Source organism: Watersipora subatra, chromosome 2 (genome assembly GCF_963576615.1).
Source record: "Watersipora subatra chromosome 2, tzWatSuba1.1, whole genome shotgun sequence".
Taxonomy (NCBI): domain Eukaryota; kingdom Metazoa; phylum Bryozoa; class Gymnolaemata; order Cheilostomatida; family Watersiporidae; genus Watersipora; species Watersipora subatra.
The window spans coordinates 26,613,881-26,633,773 of NC_088709.1; the positions used below are offsets into that span (position 1 = coordinate 26,613,881).

A 19,893-nucleotide genomic window follows, 5' to 3' on the forward strand; every position below is an offset into this window, starting at 1 on the left:
TTCTCATGTCATGTACCCTGACTCCGTATACCAGTTGTAAGTACCAGTCTGTTTCACATTCAAGTTTGCAAAGATTGAACTAGGACCTACCATGATCTACCATGCGCAGCCAGCATTAAATGATTTCTTCACAAACATTGAGATCTCTTCAAATATTCTCATGTTCTCACTAAATAAGTAGACCTCTCAGATATAAATTCGAGTTTGAGAGACAAGCTAGGTTAATTGTAACTGAAAACATCATATTTTAGGGATGTGCCTTCATGCACGTTCAAAGCAAACAATTTTATGGGCTTATCACTCATTCAATAAATACACCTGTGTCAATCATTACCAGCTGGTTACCAACCCGTGATCTGATGGCTAATATGGAGGTATTTTGTATAGCAGACAAAAAAGTCCCTTTTGAAGGCAGCAGAAGTCATTCCATCTGATCCATCTAGAACCATTTCATTTTTCTAGTACAGTAGACGCTCCTATAACGTATACCTCTTATAACGTAAATTTCAGATAACCTAAAAAATTTATGTGAAGTTTTTGCTTCTTACTACGTAAACAATTCCATATAACGTAGTGTTGAGTCGGGCGAGTTTTCAAAATCGATTTGAATACTAGTTTAAATCGCCGCACTAGCAGAAGAAAGGACGCCTCGCGTTTAGCGTTATCTCTTTTATATACAACGTTCGCGACATTCTAGTTCGTCGGAATAGATTGTTAAATGTTTTGTCAAAAAGGCGAATAAAATAGCTGTGCAATTATTCATAAATACAAAGGCGATAGATTGGTGCCGGTGTTACAGTGTTGGTCTACCAGTTCTAATGTCACGAGTTGGAGTATCGTCAAAAATGATCTTTATCCTAACCTTGACCCCTGGATAGTGATAGACGACTAACAGGTAGAACTGCTTTTTATGGTAAAAAGATTTTGTTTTACCTTATTGAAGGCGTACAAAATATTTATTATTAGCTTTACTTTGTGGAATAGACTTTGCTGTTTAGAAAAATAAGCAAATCGTATATGAACGTCGAAAATGTGCGGTCCTTATCAGCTTGTGGTAAATTTACCGCAATCACGGTCTATAAAACCAGTGAAATTGATCATAAAAAAAGAGAAAAGCTGTCGATGCATACCAATAATTCTGCAGTTACGGTACAGTCCACAAATTAAAAGAGTTAAGTAAAGTTTTTCCTTTTTGCATGGCCAAAGGGGTGAGTTTGGAAAGACCCTGGAACGGATTAGGCAATTTACATGTATTTTACTGTTCTTATAACGTAGATTTCCTATAACGTAAAGGTTCCTGAAACTGATTATTTATGTTATAGGAGTGTCTACTGTACATGTATCATCTTAGCTTCGTATAGATCATATAGCTAAAGGAGTTATACCAACACCACTATGGATATGACATGTTCTCAGGCTTTCAACTGTATTGTTGTGTGCAGATGAGAGTAAGGGTGACGTTTGTGGACAAGTTTTGAAGTCGATGACAGATATTTGCCCAGATACAGTGAACAAACACAAGACACTGGTGCTGCCACTTGTCTTTCTTGCCATGCATAGATATGAGAAGCCTTCAGCTGGTTTGTGTCTTTCATATTAGTCAAATGTTTAAATGTTTCCTTCTCGCTACATTGGGCTGTTTATATGACCTGCTTATATGACCTGCTTATATGACCTGCTTATTTGACCTGCTTATATGACCTACTTATATGACCTGCTTATATGACCTGCTTATATGACCTGCTTATATGACCTGCTTATATGACCTGCTAATATGACCTGCTTATATGACCTGCTTATGTCACCTGCTTATATGACCTGCTTATATGACCTGCTTATGTGACCTGCTTATATGACCTGTAATGAAGACAATAAGATATGTATTTTTGTCTGATTCACATAATCTACGTAGCTTCATTCTAGAGTGTAAGAAACATTTTTATAATGGTGCTTTCACCAGTACGCTTGTCTCTAGCCATAGACATCAACCACGTACTGATGCCACAAGGAACGTTGTAGCTAGTCGGGTTATTGACATAGAGCTATTCCTTCCATAAAAGTTAGGTATTGTGGTTCGGTACATAGATTGTTTTCTATCTCAATAAAATAGTGTCATTATATGTTTCTTTTTTTTGACAATCAAAAATCTGGTTTTCCAATAGTGATTACGAAGTATCGCTATTGAAAAACCATTTTGTAGTCATTGAAATGACCAGTTGCTATTGTAAATATAATATGGTCTAGCAACAGATCTATGTTACAATCTAAAGAGCAATGGTTTGTACCTCCGCTCTTTCCTTTACCTGATTCATCTGTTCTCATCTGAGCATACCTGATTGCTGCCACACCAGGAGCGCTCCAAAATTTTTCTCCAGAGCAAGCCTCCTCATTTCATCGCTAGTTGCGCTCCAGCGCAACTAGCGATGAAGTGGAGAGGCTCACTAATCTAGTATTGGTTTTGCCTGCCACCAATGCAGTGAGAGAGAGATCTTTTTCTGCATTGAAGCGAATCAAAACATCGATGAGAAGCACTATGGGGCATGCTCGGCTAAATAATCTTCTAATATTACACATATATAAAGATGTTGAAATAGATACAGAATCAGTTGTGAAAGATTTCTGCCAAGGACACATTGACAGAACAAGAGCTATTGCAATCAAAGAATAATAGCTCTTGTTCTGTCAGAGAGTAGAACCATTAAGTCGTGCGCATTTCACAAGAAAAGCGTGCACATTTCACCAGTCTATGGCATTGTCCAATTGCCGAAGGTTTCTGTAATAAACGTAGAAGTACTAAAAGTAATGGTTTCTTTTTTGCCGATTCTACCGGACTCTGACATTTTGGACACTTATAATGAGTGCTTTGGTAATCCAACTGATGTCCAAAGCAGTGAAAGTAAAGGAAATGACGATGAGATTTTTCTAACGATTCTTATAAGATCATTACAATATTTAATTGTGAGAACAATTATTCGGTTTTTAAGATTATTATAAGATTTAGTTATAAGAATAATCATTCGAATTTACGAGATCGAAGTATATAGTGACCGATGGTGTGCAATATGTTACTGTTATTATTTTTCTAAAGATTTTGTTGATGATACTACGGCTGTGCCCAATATCGCGGTACTGCCAAGCCGTTTTTAATATCTGCAAAATTAAGTAATAGGCCTACATTTTCTTATAGATATACATCTATTTCTATGACAACCAGCTAAAATCTGTTTAGATTTTTAAATTCAGCATAATTTTTTAGATATAAATACAGAAATCTAGATAAATATCACTTCTTGATATTGGTTGCTATGACCAATGATATACAGCCCCCCAGCCTGTGTATATTATATTACACACCAGCTTGCCATTTTACTTTTAATATTGCATTTCTCCCATTGCAGCGGAGAGATATAAACATATAATCTTTTCTTTCATTATTGCTGTTTGTTGTACACATTGATTTCTCAACCAGCAGTACCCTTTCTTTTTCCATTATCACTTTGGTCGTGGGCTGTATGACAGGGGAGTTTCTAGCTAAAATAACATTTTGTATTACATAAAGGTGGACTTGCAGCAAAATTCACATTACAGTTATTTGGTATCAAAAGATCCACCATGTCTTACTCTGTTGTGTTGTAGGTGCAAAATATGTTGGAATGTGATTACAAGCTCTTAAAAGCTAAAACACGAACAGTTAATCGCAGCCACTCGAGACCGCCGTAGTTTGGATTCTCTTTCCAAAACGGCTCAAATGGGACGTAGTTGTTACAAGATGGTTTCTGTTTACACTTTCATGCAAACTCATTCGTCGAAATATTTTCACAAATATACTTCACATATTCAATAAAACCATGTCTATTGTTCTTACGTGTCTGTTTTATCGTCATTGTAATGCTGTCACTTTTAGCACTAATATCTTATAACTTACCGTAAAAATTTGTTTAATTTTTTAACCTTAGCTTGAAGGAGTACATATCATTGTCTGATAATCATGATGAGCCGTTGGTCACCTGTGATAATCGAAAAGTGCTGCAGAAATTATTTGCGAAGCATTGGGTCACATGATCAGATTACGACTTAACGATTAGATCAAGCCGAAACAAAACTAAAGTAGCGAGCATGTATATTTGATACAGGGTCTTCGGTAAAACCCGGAGTGCTTGTCATAAACTAGTGCTACGATAAGATTTATATTGAGCTTTTTATCGGCTTTTCAATTCACGTGAGAACATCACGTGACAGGACAATAATCAAATGTAATGACAACGTCAGAAAAATAAAGAGGTTTCTATCTACGGCGGCTTTTCGTTTTTGAGTTTTTAAGAGCTTGTAATCCCATTTCCACATATTTGACACCTACCACACAACAGAGTAAGACATGGTGAATCTTTTGATACCAAATGGCTGTAATTTGAATTTTGTTGCAAGTTAACCTTTAAGCATATGATAGCAAGTGAGATCATCTGAGCTCATTGTAGCATTATTAAAACTACGTGGCGCATAAAAGTCATGCATGACAACTTACTAGAACATATACTGATAACTGAGTTTATCTGAATTCTTGGCAGTTTTGATGACTTCAATTTGGTAGTAAAAAATCATATGTGAGACTGTGATGCTAGAAGCAAGTGTGTTCGCAAATGATATTCCATGTGTCACTAAAAGCAGGTATATTAGCTAGTGACACTCTTGTGTCATTAGAAGCAGGTATATTAGCAAATAAGACTCAATGTGACACTAGAGGCAGGTATATTAGCTATTGAGACTCTGTGACACTAGAAGCAGGTGTATTATCTAATGAGACTCTGTGACACTAGAAGGTTATTTATTAGCCACTGAGGTTCTATGTTACAGATGGAGGAAGGAGTCCATCAGTTTCAGCAACAGACAACCAGTGGAAGGATATCTGGAATGAGGTAGCAATAGGAACTGACAGTGCTGTTAGACTTTACATAGCGGAGTTTCTTGAGATCACAGATACTGCTCTCCAATCTTCCTCTTGGCTCATGAAGGTAAAAATAAGCCTTCTTTTCCTCGTCTTTATGATATACATTCATAAATGTACACAGGTATATTTCATATGTATTTTGGTGATTGTTCTTTTGAGACTATTGTTCATTGTTGGCTATCTTCTGCTGCTAGACATTTGGTTGGCAATCATTAGACAGCGTGTAAGCTCATATATTTCCTTGCAAGCATTTGTACCAAACTGACAGATACTTATCTTGTACCAAACTGACAGATACTTACCTTGTACCAAACTGACAGATACTTATATTGTACCAAACTCACAGATACTTATCTTGTATCAAACTGACAGATACTTACCTTGTACCACACTTAGAAATACTCATGAATACATCCTTATGACGGTTGGGAATCTTTTGCTGTTGAGTCATTGTCAACGGTCTTACTAAGGAATTGTGATACAATCCAAATTACATAGTTTATATATCATGATTTGTTCAACCTCATAGGCCCAGGCAGCTGCTGCGATGGGCACCATTGCAAAGTCAGCAGGAGATAATATGGATGGTAAGCACCTGTCTACGCTTGTGTCAGCACTTCTGTCTGGCCTCGCAGGAAGGACTTGGCAAGGAAAGGTCAGCTCTCTTTTTTCTCTGTCGTTGTACTTTTTTGTCTAATTCTGATAGCCCTCAAGTCATTGGGCTAGAGAGATTGTTACCTCTAAGCAATTTATCAATAATATCCTGGCAGTATCCTGGTAGTCTCTAGTGCCAGGATACTGCCAGGCAGCCCTGTATGGAGATCATCAGGTGTGCTAATAACGCGCAGAGGGTAAGTGTGCGCACAACTATTCCAATAGATCAGGCGTGTCTGGATGCTAAGGCGAATGTCAGGAGTTTGAATCCCAAATGATGCAATATTTTTCACAGCCTCTAATAATGGCTTCAGGCAGATGGATTCTTTTACTATAGCAAGATTTGAATGCTGGCAGCTTGCAACAGCTACCCCTCAATTTTTTTTGCAATTTGAGACCCATAGCTATGACAACAATAGATTAAGCTTAAAGATCTGGCAAATATTTGACCAATAGTGAGTCTTCTCTCACAAGGCTCCTCTATTCGATTGTCTCATGTTGGTCCATTTGAACGAATCACCTCAAAAGGTGTTCAGAGTTGAGGTAAGTTGTTCTGAATGAAACTCCTCGACCCTTAGGTTGCCTGGTTGAATATCGAGGCATTGCCGTTTGACAAGTAGTCATTGCAGGTAACACATCATGTAATGTTTTTCAAATTTATTTTTAAGCATCCTTAGCTGTTGCAAGAATCAAACTTTTCGATAGAAAGAAAGCTAATAATAACAGCAGTCAAGAACAAATGGAAGACTAATCCCCTTTGTTAGCATACGCTCCACTCCACAGACTCATGACTTACTCTGATGCCTTGAAAGTTGTATCACTCTCTGTAGCCTCACAGACTTATGAGTTACTCTGATGCGTTGAAAGTTGTATCACTCTATGTAGCCTCACAGACTTATGTGTCACTCTGATGCATTGAAAGTTGTATCACTCTCTGTAGACCCACAGAGTTATGAGTTACTCTGATTCATTGAATGTTGTATCACTCTATGTAGCCTCACAGACTTATGAGTCACTCTGATGCATTGAAAGTTGTATCACTCTCTGTAGACCCACAGACTTATGAGTTACTCCGATTCATTGAATGTTGTATCACTCTCTGTAGCCGCATAGACTTATGAGTCACTCTGATGCATTGAAAGTTGTATCACTCTCTGTAGCTTCACATACTTATGAGTTGCTCTGATGCCTTGAAAGTTGTATCACTCTCTGTAGCCTTACAGACTTATGAGTCACTCTGATGCATTGAAAGTTTTATCACTCTCTGTAGCCTCACAGACTTATGAGTTACTCTGATGCATTGAAAGTTGTATTACTCTCTGTAGCCTCACAGACTTATGAGTTGCTCTGATGCATTGAAAGTTGTATTACTCTCTGTAGCCTCACAGACTTATGAGTTACTCTGATGCCTTGAAAGTTGCATCACTCTTTGTAGCCTTCCAGACTTAGGAGTTACTCTGATACATTGAAAGTTGTATCACTCTCTGTAGCCTCACAGACTTATGAGTTACTCTGATGCATTGAAAGTTGTATCACTCTCTGTAGCCTCACAAACTTATGAAATCCCTAAATTTTTATGATCTCTCAAGCGCTTATACAGTTGAGTTATGCTCAGGCTAGTAGAGTTGTATAGAGTGTACAGGTAGGCTTTATCAAAGCTGCATCAGATGGAAGGCCTGGCTACACTCACACACACTGATAAATTACGCGCTGACATGTACAGTACCTGTTTGATGTGGCTGCACACTGAAACCTATCAAATAGAACCTGACATCTAGATTAACCAATGAGGCATCATGTGACAGATAGATTAACCAATGAGGCATCATGTGACAGATAGATTAACCAATGAGGCATCATGTGACAGATAGTTTGACCAAAGAAGGTTGGCCTCATTTGTTTGAAACTCTTGCTGTCTTTGCTAGATTTTTAGTAGACTTGTTGGAGTGTCGTCAGCATCTTTATTATCTAATATTGATCTTCATCAATTGTATAAGTGTAATGAATTTTTATACATTTGCATTGTTCTATCCGTCTCAAGAAAAACTCGCTACACATTAATAATGAAAACAGCCAAATACAAAAAATACTTGAGGTTTATGAAATGGTCAAGCTATAGGAAGATAGTTTCAACAGGTCTAATTATCTGAAGACATCTGAAAGGGTTGTATGAACAGTGCCTAGTTGGGTTAGTGGCTTTTGTATACTTCTCACATCTAAAAATATCTTTGTTCATATATAAATGGTCATTTGATAGCCAATCAAAGCTTGCGTTGAAATTGCATACAATGAAGGTCATTATAATCAACCATTTCAGTGAATTGCGGATGTATCAGTTTTATCTCTGCTGATGGAGACGAACATGTTCGCTTTGACACAACACAATTACTAGAGAGAAGATTCATATTGTTGATGTGTGTATCTAGGTCTTAGTCAAACTGCTGTGAGCTTAGCTATTAACTGCTATAAACTCTACTGCTTGGAGAAGACTTCCTGCCTTGCCCATGTTTACCTATTATATCTGTATTAGTTGTACATTACTTACCTCACACAGGAAGTACTTCTGACAGCTCTCTCCGATGTGGTTCGTACTTGTCATTCCTCGATTCTTTCCTCCGAGATCAATGTCGATGACATCATTAAGTGCTGCATTCGAGAAGCCAACAAAGAGTCGATAAAGTACAAGGTAAGCTCTGCATATCCTCTGTTCACACATGTAGATGGGTTGGGCTCGTGTTTTTGGGCTACTATTATTAGCATGGAAGGAACCCAGGCTTTGTGTATACATAGCTTAGGAGGAACCCAAGCTTTGTGTATACATAGCTTAGGAGGAACCCAAGCTTTGTGTAGACATAGCTTAGAAGGAACCCAGGCTTTGTAGATCCTTAGCTTAGAAGCAACCAAGGCAGTGTTCTTCATCTTATAACTGCAACTTTTTGCTGTGTGGAGAAGTGAATAATTACTTAAAGAAAAACCATTATCATTCTATGGCAGGGGGGCTAGACAACTCACAAACTTTTCAGCTCTTGAAATGAAATGAGGTTTTGAATGTGTTAATTAGAAAAATTTTTCTATAGATTTTATTTTGACTATTATTGGTGTGTGGGATCAATACATAAAATAGGATAAGACTGAATTCAGTAAATATGTTTCAAAACTATATTTTTTGCACTATTGCACCTTTAGTGTACTTATACCCAAACAAACAGAATGTAATCTAGCTCTTCTAGCTAGTCAAATGCAGTGATTTGTTTTCTTTGTTTTCAAATTAATACAACCTTTTGTACAAGTAGTGTATACTGTATATAATTACAGATACCCGCGGTGACCTGCCTAGGACAAGTGTTGTACTCCTTACAAGTTGACAGATATAAAGATGTATATAATATTATCTTGCCATACGTAATGATAGACAAGCATGAGGATGATGACATCAGTGATCAGGTTCTCATACAAATGAGGGAAACTGGATTTGAGGCACTTGGCAAAGCATGGCCTAAGGAGTTGTCTACGCATGGTAGGTAAACTTTCATCATTAACCATGAGAACAAAGGGTAGAAGTTTAGTGTATTATTTTGCATTATAACACGCTGTTAACTTAAGGGTTAGCCAATGGTAAAGAGCTTGAAAACAATTGTCAGTTCTTCTCTTGCTCTCTTCTCTCTGTTTCTCAATACTGTAGGCTGTTTCTGTCAGGCCTTGAGACTCCTTAGCTGGCTTGACTGGGTCTTTAGTAAATGGCACCGGTCTTGGAATAACTGACTGTGATATGATTGTCTTTGAAACACTCTGGTTGGGTGCGAGCTCTCTGTTTACGATAGCTCTGACTATGTCATTCACACTCTCGGCCTGCGCAAGGATGTGACACGCGCATGTGGGTGTCATGTCAATGTCTTCAACAGGAACAAAATGGCAGCTTCAGTAGAGAATATGAAAATGTCATATTGCCAAAGATATTAGAAGCTCTGTTTTCATTCACATAAATATGATATATTAGCTCTTGCTTCATCTAGTAGAACCTGAAGCTACTATGGCTCTCCTTACACCATATCTAAAGGAGGTGTGACAGGAGCAAAGTTTACTCGTGTTACAAAAAGGATTAAGGGACAGACAACTCCAATCTGGAGTAGTTTTCCTAAAGTTTCAAACAAAAACAAATTTGTATTTAACAAGTTGATAATCAACTGGCAGACTTGTATATGAGCACAGGCTATTGACAAATGTGGAGTGCTGTCATTATGGTTATGTTGCGGAGTATCTACTTAACAAACCAATAAATTTAGGCTATGGGCAATGTATCAGTACTGGGTACGTCTCCTACATCCAGGCTTTTCTAGAACTCTGTTCAAGATAAACTAATATTTGTTAGTACAACAAATATTAGTTTATCTTGAATATTTGTTAGTGCAACAAATATTTCTGCTATATTACTGATAATCTTATGGGTGTATTGCTATGGCCCCCCTTAGTGTTTAGAAGCGCATTGTTAAGAACTTTAAGTTGATTTCGTACCATTGTGTGTTATTATGAGTAATATTATATTGCCATTGCATTAGTGGTAAAGTCAGCAATTTTCGTGTTGCTTAAATTTCTGTTTTGTTTTTATCTAACTTGTATAAATGGATGTTCCAAAAACAGTAGTTGCAGCGTCTCTTATTGTTAGCTACAGTAAAAATATAAAAAACATATTTTCTCATTTTTCACTATGATATACTTATATACTTAATGTGTAGACAACAGTAAATGGGAATGGTCAGCAGCATTTAAATGCACTATGTTGTAAAAGAGCGGAGCAAGAGAGGCAAACCTACAATTAGTTTTGGTATAAATAAAAATATGAAAACGTTACAGTTGTACAAAGTTTATAGATGTTTTATATCCTGCTGCCTTTAATGTCCGTTGGGGTGAGTTTTGTTATGTGGGCGCTGTAGCGGTGCAAGAGTGTCCAGTTCAGATATAATTATTTAAACAAATGACTATTGCAGAAGAGATAGGACGTGTCACATTACTAATAGTGTTTTGGTCTTTGAAACAAATTCCTCAGCGAGTCGCTGTGCCAGCGTCTAGCTTGTAACGTCGAACTGATGATATTTAACTTTTGAAAATTCCATCGTTTACAATCAGGAAATAAAATCCATGAACATACAAATCATGCCAGTTATTGATTACATCTTTTTCTTCATTTTCCGATGTTAATCGAGACCGGTGCCTTTGAGACTGGCGCCTCCGGTGAGAAGTGAAAATCCACGAAATGGAAACAAGTCAACTCATGTCTACTAAGATGACTTTGTATTAACTGTAAGCATTTTCCTCTTTTTCTTACGTTTATTAGATAATTTGGGGGGTTGAGGGCGTATATGAGGCATGATGAAAGCAAGCAATTTGCACTTTCACCGCTTCACAAAATGTAACAGGAAAACATGGAACTGCGACGGCAATAGTGCTCATGGAGGGATCTCCAGAGTACGAGGGAAATTTATATATTTCAGTTTTCTTTTAATATTCATATATGGTCTGTAATTTTTAATGAATATTTTTTACCTCACGAAGTACTGGAGCGGTGAAAGCTGGACCAGGAAGTAGAGAGATCACTGTATAAGGCACGGGTATACGGCTAGTTCTGGCTCCATCATTTATTCGTTGTTGTTAGGAACTTTTAGCTTAGATAAACACTACTTATAGTCACTGATTGCTGCAGTTCTTCAATAAAAACCCATTCTGGTGCATACCTGAAGAGATGGTGCTGAGGCTAGATAGAGATGATGGAATCCTCAGGCTAGAGTGACTGGAAGTTTCCTTCATGCTATCTCCTCGGCTGTTAGCAAGCCATGAAATCCGCTGTGTGCGTATGAAGTGTGCTAAATCATTCTAACCTGATGGAAGTCAGGAAGAGTCGAACAAAGGGGCCTTGTGCTCAAGATGTGTTCACTCTTCCTCTCTCATTCCACTTGCCCTTATTAACTGTGATGACCGCTCCACCACCGGCTACTAGAAGAAAGTACTTCAGTCACTAACTCTGTTGCGAATACTCCTTGAATGTGTTAATGCTGTTTATCTTTGTAATAGATTAGCAGTTTTTGATAAGCTTGGAGTAATTAATTTGCAGATGGGCTTGAACGGATAAACCATTACGCGTCTTTATTTTTCTTTTTTATTTCCTTTAGTTGCGTTGAGACTAATTTGTCGATCAAAACTGCAGGTTATCTTTAGTGCTTGAAGCGACCGACGGGCAAACTGATGTGCCAAGACCTCTTTGCCCTTCTTATCTGTTACTCTATTCACAAAGTTTCCATGAGCTGATGTTTTAAGAAGAATAGGTTTACCAAGTCATTGGAGCGCAATATTGCACTGAAGTTAATGCATTATGATTTTGGCAGCCAGGGCTCATCGACAATCTGCACTGATAGATGTATAACTGCTACCCTCATTCTGATCAAAAGAGCAAAACTTACCTCACCAGAAATAGCCTGAAATCTTTACGTTTTACAATAATGTTCCCTTGACATTCCAACTGTTAGGAACATTATTATTGGTCACTCTATGACTAGCATATAGACATGAGATCTACTACACAAGTTAACACACCATTACTTGATCTCTTCATTTATATATAATATGTGGTGGCATGTATCTTACCGCATCATCTACCTGCTTTGGTTTGGTGCAGGATGTATGAGCAGATTTTAAAACTGTCCAGAAGGGTTGTGACAGCAGTTCTAATCAAAACCTTTTTTACTTGCATGTAGTTTGATATTTTTTGGCACTTTAAAACTATATTTGGCTGTGAGATGTTTGTAAAATGTGGACCTCATAGTAGTACCTGGTATACTACTGGAAAGTGACACAGCAATCAGCGAATGCTGCGTTATTTAATTGCTGTGGTGTGATAACTCCAATATTTACCGTGTGTCTAGAAAGCTGGTAGGTATTAGTCATCTGAGTAATATTATTACTCATTCACTATTCAGCTGTTTTACTTTTGAAGAGGAATGCGTAGTGGATACAACTAGACTCCTTCTGCTAAGGCTGCCTCAAGTCACGTGGAAGGAACAACTCTCCATCTGGAACTCTATGCACGCTGTCATGGAGAGGTATGGAATTATTTTACACAACTCTGTGCCTTTGGCCTAAAGTCATTTATGTAGCTCTTCTCAAGCTTGTGTTATTCCCATACGGTCATCTCTACATAGATCCCTACATAGATCTCTATATAGGTCTCTAGATAGATCTCTACATGTTCACTAGGTAAAAGTTTTGCAAATATTTGTCGCGGCATTCAAAATACTTTCCAACAACCAATGTCTGGAATTTCCTAAAATATCGTTTTGCAAATATAAATAAAAAAGCTGGTCGGAATCAAATTTTAAAAATAAGAAAATAATATTATTTACAATAATTCAAACAATATATAGTGCAAGTTGAAGCCAGTTATGCTGTGTATTTTTATTACTTACTTTATCATCCAACTTACATAATGCTGGATCTACACTTCTATTCAGTTGTCTCTAAAGGAAGGCGACTATAAAAAACTTTTTATTTATTATTATTATTATTCTAGTATTTTAGTTTTACAATTAATTTTGGTTTTACATTCATTTTTTACATACTTAAATATAATTCAGTAGCTTTAATGTTATATACATGTGAATGTTTTAGTATACATTGTTGGTTTTGGAGCTCTGGAATAAATGAAACAGAATATAATGAATTCCTTATAAGAAAATTTGCTCCAACAAATGGTGGTTTTGTTACATGAAATAAATATTGGAACAGGTTATTTTTGTGTATCGAGGTTTGACTGTAAATACAAATGGTGATACTCATGTCTGTTGTTGAAAGCTAGTTGTTGTTATTTCCTAAAGTTTGTTCCTTTTTAGATGATAGGGTTTGTTTGAGAAAAGCAAAGGTGAAAGTGTTAGAAAAGGTGCAGTTTTCTCTTAGCTTACAGACTAAAGGGTAGCAACATCTGCTTGTTGTACACTAGAGTGTATTTCATGAACATAAATACATCAGTCTTAGATGGTTTTGGCTGGCAAACATTTAGAGCACTCGCTTCTCGCTGACTCAAGTTGTTACAGCTCGTTTTAGCTGCTTGAAACTTGGCAAGTCAATATTCTTCCATAGCAGAATATCTGTTATGGTCAGTAAAGGAGGAACCTCCCCGTTGACATTAGCTTTCCTTGATCTATTCAGTATTCACAGGCCATACCGCTGTCCATTATACAATATTATAAGGGGGCTTAAAAATTTTTGGTGATGTCCCAAGCATTGTGTGCTCTTACTAGAAGAATGCTATTGTAAAAAACATCCTTGAGTTTAGCTAGGTGGTAGGCCTGATTTATTTTGAGGATTGCATTATTATAGAGGCGAGTTCAGACAGCATACTTGTATATTTATTTAGTCCACTCACCTTTTCTCTAGGTCTTCCCTGTCAGAGATAAAGAGTACTGAGTCTAGCCCGTGGTCTCTAAGCGCCTTCACTGAGCAACTGTTGAATATGGCTATCATGTCAGCCCGTAAGTTATTCTGTTTAAAGGTTGACTTGCAAAATATTTCACATTACAGGTATTTGGTATCAAAAGATTCACCATGTCCTACCCTGTTGTGTTGTAGATGCCAAATATGTGGAAATGTGATTACAAGCTCTTAAAAGCTCAAAAACAAACAGTTAATCGCAGCCATCACGGAAACACCGTAGTTTGGAATCTCTTTATTTGGCTGACATATTCCATCGGTTTGGTTACTGTTTTGACTCGTGATGTTCTTACGTGAATTAAAGGCCTATAAAAGGCTCGATATAAAACGTCCCGTAGCACTAGTTTATGACAAATACTTTGGGTTCTACCGGAAAGCCTGTATCAAATATAAATGCTCGCTACTTTACAGTATCGTTTCAGCCTGGTCTAATCATCTTGTCGTAATCTGATCATGTGCCCCATGCTTTCTGCCAAGTAGCGCGAACAATTTTTGCAGCATTTTTTGACTATGGCAGGTGACCAACAGGCTTGTCATGTTCATCAGAGGATGATATGCACTCCTTCGAGGTAAGGATAAAGAATTATCGAGCTTATACGGTAGGTTTAGAGATTTCAGTGCTCAAAGTGATAACATTACGATGATGACGGAATGGACGCGTAAGAACAATAGACATGGTTTTATTAATGCGTGAAGTATATTAATGAAAATATTTCGACGAATGAGGTTGCATGAAAGTGTAAACAGAAGTCATCTTGTTCAACTATGTCCCCATTTGAGCTGTTTTGGAAATGGATTCCAATCTACGGTTGTTTCGAGATGGCTGCAATTAACTGTTCATTTTTGAGCTTTTAAGAGCTTGTAATCACATTTCCACATATTTTGCACCTACCACACAGCAGAGTAAGACATGGTGAATCTGTTGATACCAAATAACTGTAGTGTGAATTTTGTTGCAAGGCAACCTTTAAGGTGGTAAAACTTCGTGATTATGGCCACGAATCAATACACTCAATTATTAATCAATCGAGTTGTCATCACTTGATTGCTGTTCATTCATTGGTATTTTACGGGGAGTTTTTTTGGAAAGACATGTGGCGGTTTGATTTTTGTCAATTACAGTGATACTGTTTGCATCTGGTTGTTACTGCGGCTGTTTGCTTTGAAGAGTTGCGTTTTATTTGAAGCACCATTGCTTGCAGTTCATATCTGTGTGTGGAAATCCTGGCATTGTATGTACTGGTATGAGACTCAATGATTAGCGAAGACAGGCTGTATAGAGATTGTGATGTTTGTAGGTGAAAGCAAATACTCATCTGTCAGGGAAGCTGCATATGGCTGCATGAAACTCAGTCTGCAATCTATCAAAGGTAAATATTTCCTTCTCTGATTTTGCTCCGTGTCTTGAGTATATACAATGTGCATGCTGATATAAACTTATGCTATGGAAAGAGATTAGGGAATCTATAGAGTTGCTGACGCATTTAGAACTTACAGGAAGCTTGGTGATGCCCGAGATTCCTTTTATTTTTGATCAGATAACCTGTAGGTGGATGTTCAAAAGGCTGGTTCTCATGAACCAGATGGAGTTTTGAAGCAAAATATTTTTGGCCATCTGGCGGAAGGCATGGAGCATGTGTGTCTGAAGTTTAGATGAAATCAGGCAAAAAATGGGGATGTGCATCGCGTTCATGTAGACTAACAGACAGACACTTGGACTAACAGACAGACACATCGACTAACAGACATATACATAGACTAACAGACATATACATAGACTAACAGACATACACATGGACTAACAGACATATACATGGACTAACAGACATACACATGGACTAACAGACAGACACATGGACTAACAGACATATACATAGACTAACAGACATACACATGGACTAACAGACATACACATGGACTAACAGACATACACATGGACTAACAGACATATACATGGACTAACAGACATACACATGGACTAACAGACATATACATGGACTAACAGACATACACATGGACTAACAGACAGACACATGGACTAACAGACATATACATGGACTAACAGACATACACATGGACTAACAGACAGACACATGGACTAACAGACATACACATGGACTAACAGACATACGCATGGACTAACAGACAAATGCACACGATGACCAAGTGGGATTTAATAATCCTAATGTTGGTTCACTGTAGAAGATGGTATTTCAGCTCAATGTCTGCTGCTGCCTGTTTAACATGCACCCTCATAAAAACATTCACTCATTCTTCATTCCATAATAAATGAGTACAGGTTGCTTTGTAACTCTCTCTCTCTCTTGACTGACAAAGAAAATGTGCCTAGATCAAACGAAATAAGAAGATATATTCTCTGTGACAAATGGACACATCTAGTCATAAACAAGTCTTTAGTCTTGGCTCTTTTTGTTTCCTTATCAGTTCTAGACAGGAGGATCAGGCTATCTTGCATATACAGTAAAACTCGGATAGCTCGAACACATGGTTAACTCGAACGGATTTGTTTGGTCCATTCCCACGCAATGATAAATTGTTTTAGATAACTCGACCTTAACTTCGTTAACTCGAACAGTTTTTGCCCAATGGCTACCGGGACAGCTATTATCGCTTTGGAATATCACATTATTCCAAGCCATAGGGATGAAAATTTTACTAGCTCTTAGGCGTCATTATTACCACTATTGGCAAAACATTTTCGTTAACGACTTTTGTTACGGTTTGCAAAAAACAAATTTTACCAAACTTTCGCTCAGGGATAGCTCTGCGAAAGCAAGGAAAAGCTCGGTACCTTCGAATAAACTTAAAGGAAAATCGGCAAAATTGGTTTTTGTTAAAACCCTCAAAAGAAAAATATTTACTTCTTTTTTCTGAGCGTTTCAGTCGCGTTCAAGTTTTGTCTATTTTAATCTGAAAACGTCCTGGCAGCCACATCACCTAAAACAACAAACAAATCTCGAGTAATAGGAAAATATTTATGCTTTCTGATAAAAATTGTTAAAACATTACATGAGAAGCCCTTTAATTTGCAACAAGCCATTCATGCTTTTGAATGGACTTGTGACAGTGCTCTCATAACTTGAACACTCTGATAACTCGAACACCTTCCTTCGGTCCCGTGAAGTTCGAGTTAGCCGAGTTTCACTGTAGTTGGTTTTTCCTGTGTTTATGCTTCACGACCATTAAACAACAGTTAAAGCATACCACAATATATGTGCATTTGGGTTAGCTTTTCATTTCTCTTTGGGATATTTATTTTAAGGTGCGACTGCGAAAAAGTCTATACATTCTACAAAATTATTGCAAGACAGACAATTTTATTTAGATCAGAGTAATTTTATTGTGAAACAAATTGTATTTGTTCATCAAGCTCTCCCACTAGCAGTAGCACAGGTCAGTAACAAACACTAAATATTGTAGCTATAATATTAGAGAGCTAGGGGAGGCTAAAAAAGCTTCAGAAGATGCTCGTTAAGTTAAGTTCTGTGAGTTTGAGTTTCAGTGTTCTTGTTTAGCTATTCTAGAACCAACACAACAGCCAATATTTGTAATTTTTTCGTAGGCAGGGTATATGTAGCTGGCAGAACTGGAGTGCACCATCGAGTAATGGACAGACCAAGGAAGGCTAATTCAAAATTCGTTTTTATTATAAACTGAATGATGACAAAGTTATTAGTGTATAAAGCTAGTAAAATTCTCATGTGGCATCAGTGATCGTTTGTTAGAATAGACTTGTGACAAAAATAGTTTTTTTCTAACTATTAACTGATACTATCGCTTCCAGCCCAATTGCAGCGGTATCTTCTCTACCTGGATTATTTAATGAGAAGTTTTGAAATTGAGGTTATCAGTGCAAATTGGAGCGTAACTCATATAGTTAGTTTTCTGAGTCTTTCACTGACCATAAGTTATGCTTCCAACATGTATTCACTTTTTTATTCGCTCTCATTTGAAAGTGTGTTGGTACCTTATTTGCTGTGCCTAGATATGTTTGTATGCTCGTGAAAGGCATTTCAAGTGTGCCACAGCAATGGTATGACTTTGATTCTTTTTTTCCATTTTTTGTTGAAAAAAGTTTGAGAATTTTAATAAAAATTATAGAAGATTTATAAACTAAACTAAACTCTAAACTTTTATAATTGTGTTGTGAAATTGGGAGATTTTATTGGTCAAAAATGCAACACAGCGCTTCAAGTTTGTGTCAAGTTATGGTCAAGTTTGTGTCAAGTTTGTGTCATCCGCAAGATAAAATGGCAAAAATCCATAAGTCAAGCGAGTTTTGTTACTTGCAAATCTTTATCAAATTTTCATGTTTGCAAATGATGGAAACAGCACTTGCACGGCACTTACGAATGACGCAAGAGAAAGTTTCGCGCAAGCTACTCCATTTTAAACATTTTTCACACTTTAGTTGTTCTTATTGCAATTTGAGGTGTTCCGAATGCGCCGTTGTAACCTGTGGTAAAGAAATCCTTACCTTTTCTAACAAAGCCCCCGCGTTAATCTGCAACACGGGAAAAATGTCCGTTGAAATGCTTATTGCACGGTAACTCCACGTGTGCACAACTCCAAATTTACATCTTCATCATGGAAACATATCAAGTGTGCTGCCACATGGTAGCTGCTACACTGGAGACAGGGTGAACCCTGTGTAATAATGCATATCGAAAAGCAGTTTAGTCTATTAGTAGTTTGGCTCAGCATTTTCTGAGATGTGAACACGAGGTATGAGTCTTTAATGGAACAGGCAGTTATGTGCCCTCTTTTTCCTCAAGGAGTTGTGCTATTATGTTTCAGTAATCAAAATCACCTTGTTTAAAAGTCCTCATACAATGTCATTATTGGTGCAATTCAAGTTTGCAAATTTTGAATTGTTAATTATTCTCTTTACGAATGCAGGCTGTGACGGAGTACTCTCTGAGAAGACTAAAGTCCAGTTGACGGAGTGTATGACAGATGCGGGGATGGCTGACTCTAGCCTTGAGGTCAAGAAACTTGCTGAAGAGATACAGCAAATGCTCTGTTAGACATACCAGGTGCGACCTGCCTAGGTTTGTCATAGATTCGTGATAACACTCTACAGAACACTATGTATGTAACCGGATTCAGTAAACAGAAAATTCTCTGCAGCTTTTTATGCGATAAATATTTTAATAGAGTAAAAGTTAGGACAGTTTCCTTTGATTTTCTGACAGACTTTTGATGCATTGTTACAATGTAGTGGAAGGATGAGTTCTTCATGCAAATATTAGTTGTATATCATATAATTATTTAAGATGTTCCCACTTGTATCTCAATGCAGTGCAAAGCTATAGAATATGAGCCATTTTGTAACACATTTGTTCACATGTTGTTTCTTGAGTATATGGCTTAGATCGATGGCTTAGATCTATGGCTCTGAGTCCTGGAATGCTTAAAGAGCGAGCAGACAAATGCTGAATCTGTAGCTTTCAGTAGCATTTTAGAGGAGCATAATACTTCAGTGGCATTATAGTGGAAATGGAGAACAGGTTTATAGAAATTAATAGTGGAACAGATGTACAGGTTTATAGAAATTAATAGTGGAACAGATGTACAGGTTTATAGAAATTAATAGTGGAACAGATGTACAGTTTTATAGAAATTAATAGTGGAACAGATGTACAGTTTTATAGAAATTAATAGTGGAACAGATGTACAGGTTTATAGAAATTAATAGTGGAACAGATGTACAGGTTTATAGAAATTAATAGTGGAACAGATGTACAGTTTTATATGAATTACTTTCTGCAGCCTGCGCTAAGTAATGTGTTTGATTA

The 19,893-nt window shown here is 37.2% G+C and overlaps 1 protein-coding gene across 1 annotated transcript in view; it reads left to right on the forward strand.

Moving 5' to 3' along the window:
• Positions 1-19,414, forward strand: part of LOC137388956 (proteasome adapter and scaffold protein ECM29-like) — a 63,348-nt gene extending 43,934 nt beyond the window's left edge. The window contains exons 30-38 of the mRNA XM_068075467.1: positions 1,443-1,580; positions 4,852-5,009; positions 5,475-5,600; positions 8,154-8,285; positions 8,915-9,116; positions 12,585-12,690; positions 14,021-14,115; positions 15,373-15,444; positions 18,995-19,414. Of these exons, the coding sequence (XP_067931568.1) occupies positions 1,443-1,580; positions 4,852-5,009; positions 5,475-5,600; positions 8,154-8,285; positions 8,915-9,116; positions 12,585-12,690; positions 14,021-14,115; positions 15,373-15,444; positions 18,995-19,122 (1,157 nt within the window). The 3' untranslated portion in view covers positions 19,123-19,414. The remainder of the gene's footprint in view (positions 1-1,442; positions 1,581-4,851; positions 5,010-5,474; positions 5,601-8,153; positions 8,286-8,914; positions 9,117-12,584; positions 12,691-14,020; positions 14,116-15,372; positions 15,445-18,994) is intronic.
• The last annotated feature ends 479 nt before the right edge of the window (positions 19,415-19,893 follow it).